The sequence below is a fragment of the Oncorhynchus clarkii genome, chromosome 7, assembly GCF_045791955.1.
Source record: "Oncorhynchus clarkii lewisi isolate Uvic-CL-2024 chromosome 7, UVic_Ocla_1.0, whole genome shotgun sequence".
Taxonomy (NCBI): Eukaryota; Metazoa; Chordata; class Actinopteri; order Salmoniformes; family Salmonidae; genus Oncorhynchus; species Oncorhynchus clarkii.
This window is the reverse complement of record NC_092153.1, coordinates 46,509,841-46,520,767: the sequence shown is the minus strand read 5'-3', so window position 1 is coordinate 46,520,767 and position 10,927 is coordinate 46,509,841. Positions and strand designations below refer to the sequence as shown.

At 41.9% G+C, this 10,927-nt stretch overlaps 1 protein-coding gene across 1 annotated transcript; it reads right to left on the bottom strand.

The window, feature by feature from the left end:
* Positions 1–9,211: 9,211 nt before the first annotated feature.
* Positions 9,212–10,702, bottom strand: LOC139414279 (G-protein coupled receptor 22-like). The gene has a single exon (XM_071162183.1). It carries the CDS (start codon positions 10,700–10,702, stop codon positions 9,212–9,214), a length of 1,491 nt encoding a protein of 496 aa, XP_071018284.1.
* Between the last annotated feature and the right edge of the window lie 225 nt (positions 10,703–10,927).

Here is a 10,927-nt window from a genome sequence, read left to right as displayed (position 1 = left end):
TGGCATATTGTTTTAGAAAACAAGAGACAATTTGAACATCTCCAAGGCATTATGGGATATGGTATTCGTTTGCATGTAGTTTGACGGATAAACCTGCAGAGGTCGATATAAGCCTAAAGATATAACTAAACTACTGCACCCCATTACATAGCTACTCAAACGTTTTGTATAATTGTATTAAAATACTGTCTGACATTGTAAACAAAATACTATTGACCAAGAGGCTATGAAATACAATCTGGATAATACTAGATATTTATGACAGGCATTACCCACTAAGCATTTACCAACGGCGACATCTTTTAGATGTATAATTCATTTCGCTTTGGTCTGGTCCGGACTCACCTTGAATTGGTCCAAACAGCTTCTATAATTAATTCAGTTTGAACAACACAGCAGAGTACAGTACAGTACATTACAGTATCATCATAATTCAGAACAGTAGAATAAAGCACAGTAGAGTATACAGCAGTAGTCTATTTACTCTAATGTACTCTACTGTAATAAACTCTACTGAATTAAACTATACTGTACTCTACTGAAAAAAAAACTGTCCTGTACCATATCGTACTGTACTAAACTGTGCCTTACTGTACTGTGCAGTGTTGCCAACTCCTCGGGAAGGAAAGTAGCTATTGGCTATCCTAAAAGTCACTAGAAGTCGCTAAATGACGTCATCGCCTAATTTGCATAATTTGCCATGTGCATGTAATTGTGATGGACGCTGTAGGAGAGAGGACTAATGTTGTGAGAAAGACAAAAAAGTGAGTAAAAAACACCCTAAATATGTTTAGAACTACAAATGAGCAAGCTGCAGAGTGGCACATAGAACCAGATATTTGAGGCCATACTCCTCCTTTAGCACTTTATGGACCCCATTGTTAATCCCAGTCATAACAGAAGCATTGTCAGTCCCTATCCCCAGGAGTTTCTCTTTTTTAAGACAACACTTCTCGAGGAAAGCCACAACAGCACGGGCTATAGATCTGGCATCTCCTCCCTCCAACTCAACAAGCCCCAGAAATGTTGATACAATTGTCTGCTTGGTGTCACTAAAGTACCTTATCACAACCCCCAGGTACTTAGAAACACTTACATCCGTGGCCTCATCGAGGAGGAGGAAGGAGGCTGAAACGCTGGTCACCCACATCTGCGACCAACTTGTTCAGAAAGTATGATGCTAGAACACCATGCTTCTCCAATGTGATCACATGCCAGCCTTTTTTGCAGAGTCAACATTTTTTTTAACCATAAATGGCAGCTTGTTTCGGGTGGAATTGTTGTAAGGCTTTGCTTTTTGAGTATATTTTTGAGTTGTCATGTGTTTTTTTACATCACTAAGTTTGGCGTAGAAATCAGCCTTTACAATACAGGCAGTATGCCCGTGTATCATCTCCAATAAACGGCTTCAACCAGCCTTTGAATTCAGGGTTTGATTCCCACTCCTTTCTGTATTTTTGAGTGTACAGTTTAGACTGAGACATGATGAGCAGACTGAGACATGATGAGCTAGCCAGCTAGATGTTTAGCTTATGTCACAGAGAGGCACACACACAGTGGACAAGGTGAGTAAGTGACTGAGGCTGTGTGAGTCAAATGCAGTGATTTATTTTTGTACAGTGATTTATTTTAGACAAAAAAAAAACATTTTACAGCCAGCGGCGGCTTCCCGCATGCGTGATTCATTTGCAGTCTGGACGCGGAGGGGTGAATATCTCCTGCTCTGACTGCAGCTGGGAGGGACTGCAGCGCGAGGACTGGGCCGCCTGTGAGTGCTTTGGGACGGGGGTGGGGCCCACAGCAGCACCCGCTGCTCGTTGAGAAGAGTAAGAACGATATGTGCTTTCACGTTAGTCTCCAAAAGTCTCCAATAACACCAGAAAAAGTCGCTAGATGTGTCACTAGTCGATTTTTTTGAAAATGTGTCGCTAGAGGGGTCAGAATATTCGCTAAATATAGCGACAAAGTCGCTAAATTGGCAACACTGGTACTGTGATGTTCAAACTTATGAAACATAGCAGCCTCCACTGACTTCTGGCCTGAGGGGAGGATGGCAAATAATGGGAACCATGTGGATCCACGTGTTTGATTTATTTGCTACCATTTCAAAGATTCCGCTCCAGCCATTACCACGAGCCCATCCTCCCCAATAACGGTGCCACCAACTTCCTGTGCTATAAATCTATGATTGATTCAGATTTGGTCTGGTCTGGACCAACCAAATGTGTACTTGTTTGGGGGCGGCGCTCATTAGAATCATACCCAGCATGCTTTGCAAAAATATATACATTTACATTTTGATCAAAACCGACTTAAAGTCATTGCATTCAACTAAGGTAGATAAACTACAACATATAGAAAGCCATAGAAAGAAAAAAAACGTTACTGAGAATGTTAACTGTTCTGTTGGTTTGTACTGTAGGTTGGACTGCTTTGAACATGATTGCTGCCAGTTTAAAGCTTTTGAAAACGCTAAGATAACTGCATGTGACAGATGGGAGTAATAATACATATTCTGTTGGCTCCTGTATTAATAGGATTGAAAAAGTATTATTGTGATATGATTACTTTACTGAGAATGTATGTGCATTTCAAATTTGGGTATAGAATCAATGACCAAAAAAGTTGCCTGTAAATGACATATTTTCTACTTACATTCAGAACTGGAAATTAGCTTGATTTCAACGTCTGTAAAATAGGTATTTTCGTCTTCTGAATAAGACATTTTCAACATCCATAGAAGACGTCTTTTATTGACGTCAGGAGAAGATGTATTTTCCAGACGTTGAAGTCCTGTGCATTTTAGGTGCTGAATGAAAGGTGAAAAGACATCTCCTGACGTCAATAAAAGACGTCTTCTATGGATGTTGAATGTAATCTAATGTAATTTTGCTTGCTGGGTAGTGCCTGCAGCTCACTCTGTTGTTGGTTGTTGAACTGTTGCTCCTGCCCTTTGCATGCCCTGCAACAGCTACAGCCCACACACAACTTCCTTTGACATGCTGAAGAGGTATTTTTTCCCATCTCCCACACCACACCACACTTCAGCCTGTACTCAAACTGTAGATAGGCCTATTGCTCATAGCAACAGAGAACCCATCATTTGTACACACACACACACACACACACACACACACACACTCCCATTATATGAATAATGCATGTGAGCTTTGTCTTTTATTATAGTATGGGAGCCTACAGTACAAAAAGACACAAAGGCATTATTGTAAGTCTATTTCAAAGATATACATGGGTGCATGATTACATTCTGCATGTGAGTGTGCCTACAGTATGTGTCAGTTTGTGTAAGTGAGTGTAGGTGGCTGTGTATGTTCATCTGCCCCCAGCTTAAGGCCTCACAGCAGACCTTCCCTTAGCCCATTTTTATAATAAATGAAATACTTCCATTAAGCACTGTAGCTCCCCAGTCTTCAACTCCAAGCAATTTCAAACCATGTAGTCTAAGGCCTAGATTCAATCAGATCAAGCGTTAACTGGTGATAGCAGACACCCACATAGCAGATGTTTTGGCGGTGACAGAGTTGGAACTGCATCAGAGCCTTCAAATTGGTGGGCAGATGCTCTCGCGATCATTGTCACGAAGCCACAGCCGCGTTAGAAGTTTAGAACGAGAAAGTATAGGCTATAGACATTTTTAAGCTCAAATTGAAAAATTGTTAAACAAAATAACGAGGATTTCTATCATGGTGTAGTTTATATCTCACTTTCCGGTGTTTGAACTAAACAAGACTGCATGGAATTTCTGTTAACGCAACACCAGGCAGCCAATGGGAATGTCCGCTTTAGGTATAATGCCGTGAGTCACTTGTAGAGCCATAAAGTGTATTTATTCATATAGCAATGTGTGTGAAACCATCTTTATTCAGGGATGAAATGTGCTTCCTATTGAAAAACCTATAGATGACAAGAACACAGGAGTAGAGAAGCCAGATAAAAAGGTAACTGACTGCAAACAAAAGCCCCAATACAATAGTCAAATTTATTGATATGGTCAGTGTCTTCTTTCTATGTATTCAGATACAAGAAAACACAATTAGAAGTTATACAATGAATACATGTGTATATACACCAGGTGTGAGCATTCAGTAGGCCTACCATAAATACATCAGATTTGTCTCAGGTTTTATGACAATAAATCGAAAAGTCCCACAGGAGGATGAAGGTCCTATACCACAGAACAGTGTTGTGCAGAAATCAAACACAAGCCAAGTGTTGTTCAGTTTTGTTTTTACCTGATCAACACATATAACTTCTTTCAGTCCTATATTTTCATGTATTATTACCATTTTTTGTAAACAACAAACAAACAAACAAACGTAAATATACCAGAAGTGCAAAAACCTACCTTTGTTTCATACAGGACAATTATGGGGAAAACACTTTCCTGTTCAGTTACGCCAGCTCTAGGGACCTTTGTATCTGCAAAGGTGTTGAATTGGTTTGACACAGGGGCTGACAAGATCACTCTTTGTTACATGACCAAATGATTTGGGGATCAATAGACAAGGTGGATATCACATTGAATAAGTAATGTCAATGTCTATTTAATTTACAGCACGCAATAAATAAATATCAATACATGATTACAAATTCAGTGCCAAAGAGTAGACACATTTATGAGCTTTATGGAAGTTTCTGTCAATATTAAAACATCTGTTTACTACAAACTATCCAACGCAACACTGTCTATTACATACAGCAGTAAGTTCTTTAACCCCCCACCCCCCCCCCCCCCTCTCTCTATTTACATATGAATTGTTGATAGTGTTCACAATATACAATCTTAGAGAAAAAAAAAGTGCTATCAAGAACCGAGAAGTTCTGCTTCGGCTGTCCCCATAGGAGAACTCTTTGAAAACTCTTTTACTCAGAGTACTCAAAATAGGTATACATGGAACCCAAAAAAGTTATTCCTGGAACCGAAAAGGGTTATCCTATAGTGACAACCGAAGAACCCTTTTGAAACCGTTTTTCTAAGAGTATAGTTAAGTCTTATATCAGGAAGGATATACACATGTACTAATATTCTCATTCAGAATCAATTAATCATTCTTAATAGAATTAAGGCATCGGTAACATTTAGCAGATCCTTTGGATCTGTATTTGTGTATCTATGAGTGTCAATGTTTTTGTGTTGGAAGCTGCCTTCGAATGCTTGAGTGGGTGGCATTCTGATCCTCTGCTGGCTAAATAGACTCATACTGTACAGAAGTTACATAAGCATCTAGGGAGTGTACTCAATGATATACCATATATGTTTCCATTTGTAAACAGACACTTTAGTATATTAAAAATGACCAATGTTTGACCTGTCATTATCTTGTCTTTTATGCTTTGTTTGTTCTAACAAATAATTTATTAGTATTGGAGGCAGAGTAAGGTGGCTGAGGACACAGAGATGCAACAACATGGTTGGACTATAGTGCTGCAAGTTGTGTTTCTGAAATCCAACACTGGTTTGCTGGTGGTTATATTGTACTATGTCCCCGAGGTGGATGCTACAGTGTATTACTGACAATTCCCTAAGCCTCGCCCAAGATTTTTTGGCAACCAATTGCAGTGCTCCGTTCGATAGGAAAGGTCTCCATCGTTGAGGTATACCTCAGAAATACTTTAAGAAATGAGATGGGAAAATCCATTCAATTCGTATATTAACACCTATTGTGTAACATTGCCCGTACGTTGTCAAGGGGCCGCGCGGTGCATTCTAGGCGATGTTGGGAGTGGGACATGGAGTGAATGGGAGTCAATTGGGTGCTAGCTAATAAAACACAACATTTATACATATTTTCCAAGATGGGAGATAATAACCATATAGCTTTCAAATCGGGACATTTGGTACTTTTCAGGAAAATGGGCAGGTTTCTCGACTCATATAATTTACCTTTAGAAGGGATTGCGTGGCCTGACAACGTGAACTCAATTGATCAAAAGTCTGCTGAGCGGGGCCTTTTACGTTCCTCCATTCATTGGCCATTGAGGTTCCCATCTCATTTCTTAAAGTATTTCTGGTATATATGGAATGGAAACAGCGTCCAAATTGGACGACCGTGGTTTTCAACATAATCTTTACAATCGCCGTTTTGTGGCTGTTGCCATCTTTCTACATCGGCATTTAGCAGAATGACTATGTCTGCGCACTACCACTTAGTGCGCACTGGACAAACAGCAGTATCACAGATAGAACAATGAGACAGATACTTCACCGAATGTATAAATGTGAAGCATCCGCTTAGCGTTTCCACTCACTACCAAATCGTGATATTGGAAGCCCAGTGGCCGGCAGTGGGAGAAGAGGGAACGAGAATGATTTTGTCTGAAATGTTCTCATCAATTAAATATTTGATCTCAATACAATTCCCAAAACTAAAATCTGTTATCAACAGAGTGGACAAAGTGCTGTAGACTTTACCCTTTGCCAGAGTGGTAAGACATCGCATTGTTTGGAAGAACGTAAATACGAATTATTGCACATGCGCACTTCAGAGTAGTTGTTCAATAACTGAAATATGCAAAGGTTTGCTAGAATGCGCCAATAGGATCTGCCCAACTCCTTGCTTGTTCTGCCCACTACGATTAATTTGTTCCCATTGTAAACGACAGGTTGTGGTCTGTCTTGGGTTAGTTATAAAAATATTTGGCGGTATCAGGTAAACAAACCAACAGGCTCTTCCCCCTGGACAGCTGGTTCATGATGTCAGAGCATGAATGCAAAATGTTAATATCTTCGCCTGTGAGTGATAGAAAAATAAATCGACCTCAGTGACAATAATAATAATTCAATGGATGTTTTTTTGTACAAAGGTGATGACTAAAGGAATTTTCAAATTTGACTTCTCTATGGGGCCGTCCATGGGAATTGTCTTGGCCAGACTTCAGTTCAACTGCAATAACTAAGCAGTCTACATGTACAGTATTTAATATATAAAAATAAAGTTCTCTGGGAATAGACCGGAACCTAGGGGCCTTGTGGTGCATTTAAGACTACTTGGAACTCGGAAAGTCTGAAATTTACGACATGGAAACTTATTATAGAAAGATGAGGACAGAGTTTCCCACTTGGAAAGTATCAGAATTAGGGTTGCAAAGCTACTCGTAGATTACCAAAGTACTGGAATCTTCAGTAATTAACAGAAAATCTATGGCAATCTATTGTAACTTCGGTAATGTATACTTGAATAATTTTTTTATTGATATATATAGTATTCCTTTTTCATATTTATGTCCATATTGTTCATGAGTTTCCAGTAGATAGTCTATCTAGTAGAAACTCATGGACAATATGGACACAGATATATAAAATTAATACTATATATGAATACATTTCATATATAAAAGAAATGTCAAGACAAAATAGCCTAATTAATGAAAAAAAAGCATCAAATCAACAATGGCATTATTTTCAAATAACTCTGAAACTCTTCCAAATACTTCTTTACCTTTTTCACATCTGCCACCAATTTGATCCAAAAACATTGAAAACAAATACATACTTTCATAGTAAAATAAATAAGTGTACATTTCATACTGAAACTCTCATATTAAACACCAATGGTATTCACTAAGTTGATGGTTTATATTAAGGATAATGTTTAACAGCTGTGTCAGTAATTGTTTTATTTAAATAATCTTATTTCATGGTCCTCATGTGATAAGGCCACACACAGGGCCAGACATAATTATAGACACCTTTACAAATCTGAAGTACCCAAAAGGGCCACTAGATTCCTTGTGATAGATTACATAAAATACTTGAAAGATATCAAAATTCTGGTAGTTTACTGGTAAACTTAGTTTCCAGTAATATACCCTCCCTTTGCAACCCTAATCAGAATCATTTGGAAGCTCTACACAAATAACTGAAGTTCATTTTAACTTGGGGGTTTCGAGTTTGACTTGTCACGAATGCACCATTGGTCTCTAACCAAGCGTGTGTCCAACATCCACGGACAAGTTTTCGTTTCAAACGCATGGAAGCCAATGAGGGCAGTGGAAAAATTAGATAGATTTGCTCACAAAATTAATAGTTTAAATGGCTAAATAATTTAACAGTGCACTAGGGGTACTTGCTACTGTGATTCCTGAAATGCAGAGCCTGTTGGAGTATTTTTCAAATCCAAAATTATACTTTTGCTGTATTGTTTACTAGCTAGCTCTCAGTCTCATTGGCCACCATTAAACAAACGTTGCTAACACTAGCTAGCTAGCCAGTTAATATAACTTGTTTTCTCCAAATGCATGTCAGCTAGCTAAATTATCTATAGGCCTATTATGAGTACAACTCTCATCTGCTGTCGACATCAGGATACGATCGGGAGAACTAGTTATCTCCAAAAGCATTGGTGTAAAGACCTTAAGTAAAAATATTTTAAAATACTACTTAAGTCGTTTTTTGGGGGGGGGTATCTGTACTTTGCTATTTATAGTTTGACAACTTTTACTTTTACTCCATTACATTCATAAAGAAAATAATGTACTTTTTACTCCATACATTTTCCCTGACACCAAAAAGTACTCATTATATTTCAAATGCTTAGCAGGACAGGAAAATGGTCCAATTCACACACTTATCAAAAGAACATCCCATATTGCCTCTGATCTGGCGGACTCACTACACACAAATGCTTAGTTTGTAAATTATGTCTGAGTGTTGGAGTGTGCCCCTGGTTATCTGTAAATACATAAAAAAACAAGACAATTGTGCCGCCTGGTTTACGTAATAAAAAGGAATATGAAATTATTTATACTTTTACTTTTGATACTTAAGTATATTTAAGACCACACACTTTTACACTTCTACTCAAGTAGTATTTTACTGGGTGACTTTTACTTGAGTAATTTTTTATGAAGGTATCTTTACTTTTACTCATGTACGACAATTGGTTACACTACTGTCCAAAAGTGGTAGCTGACTGCATGCTGAGTCATGGCTAGCCAGACTAAAAGATACATTTTTAATCAGGTTTCTGTAAAGCGATTGTGATGAGTCCACCACAATGTACCCAAGAGTCTCCTAATCAGCAAGGGGTAGTCTGTTTAATTTAATTGTGTATAAAAAACACAGTTTGAGATCATTGTGATGGGTTTTCTCCAGTGGTTTGAATGAGGAATTTGGCTTCCTGGGAAAATCTTGAAAATCTTAACGAGCAGGTCTGTCAGTAGTGTTATACACACTCAGTCTGTGCTGTTCTCACAGGGGCTCTGCCAGGCAACGGCCAGTGGCGTCGCTGCCCTCCAGCCGTAACTGACATCCCTTCCTTGGCTTCACCCAGGAGTTGTGTATGACTGTCCCTCCTGGCGAGGGGTCCAACTGCAGCAGGGACACCACCCGCTTCTTTACCTTGGCCCTGAGGGCACGCCGCAGCTTCTGCCTCGTGAAGGCATAGAGCAGTGGGTGGGAGACGGTGGTGCCGTAGGCCAGGGCTAGGAACCACAGGCGCATGCTGACCAGGGTGTCGCTGGGGCCCAGGCCCAGGATCAGCATATTGGCCATGGACAGAGGAGCCCAGCAGCCCAGGAAGGTGGAGATGATGAGGAGGGACATCCTGAAGACGCGCCGCTGGCGCTCCCGCCGGTCCCGGTGACGCCTCACAGCCCGCCGCAGTGCGATGATGGCCGACACAGACGCCTGGACAGTGGGACCAGGGACAGGGGCAGCAGTGGCAGGGCCTTCTAAGCTGACCAGAGGGTCTGAGGACAGGGCTGGGGGGGAGGTGGCTGTGGAGATGGGGGGGATGCAGGGAGGGTGAGAGAGCGGCTTGCTTGTGTCTGTACACTGCTCTCCTCCCTCTATCACTCCCAGCCCTGCCTTCTGCTTCTGTCTCTTACGGCCCCCCCTACAGTGTGGGCGCCTGAAGCGCTGGCTGTTCTTAATATGGGAGCCGATGCGAATGTTCAAGGCCCGCAGGATTCGTGAGTATGTGAACAGCATGACTGCCACCGTGGTAAAGAAGATGGGCACCTGTAGCAGGAGGTGGTAGTACATGGCCAAGCCTGTGTGGTAACCCTGGCCGCCCACACACAGCAGCGTCCGGTTACGCCACACTGGCGCCAAGGTGGTGGCGGCGGAGGAGGATGAGGCGGGGATGTGCTTCCCATTCTCCGACCCTCCTGTGAGAAACTCCACCTCCAGGAAAGGGATGAAGAAGACGGCCAGAGACGTGGCCCAGACAGCAGTCAGCAACAGCCCTGCCCTCCGCGGGGTGAGCAACCGGTTGGCGGGTCGGACGGAGATGTCGTAGCGGTCCACACTAATGACCAGCACGTTAATGGCAGTAGAGATGGAGGCAAAGGTGACACAGGCCTCGTGGAAGCAGCAGAGCAGGGCCAGGTTTGGCCCTGGGGGTAGCAGCACCACCACCAGGGTCAGAGGCAGACACAGCACGCACAACACCACATCCAGCACATGCAGGTTGACCGTGACCATGTTGCTGACCGAGTCGACCAGGTTGGACTGAGAGCAGTAGAGCACCAGCACCGTCATGTTGCTGCTGAAGCCCAGCACCAGCTCCAGCATAAGGAAGGCAGTCAGGGACACCTGGAAGCCCAGGGAGTAGGGCATGTACCAGGCTGTGCTGGAGGAGACACTCCCCCCTGAGACCGCCTCCAGGGCCCCGACACTCACCACCATCCCAGCCCAGTCGCTGGGGACCGGGGTCGGGGTGTAGCTGTCCGTCTCCATGTTGGTGACCTCTCAGCCGTGATGTGTTCTCATGCTGCCACCTGGCTCCCTGGTGGTGATGGAGAACAGTTCAGTGACAGTCCTGCAGAGAAAGGGAGACAGGGGGATGAAGTGTCTGGTGGGGGTCTAGAAATTCAATGGTTAATTAAAGGTATAAAAAGGCAAAGGTAAGTAATCAAACATAAATATCACAATCAGCAAACTGGTTATGATCTTTGGCCAGTT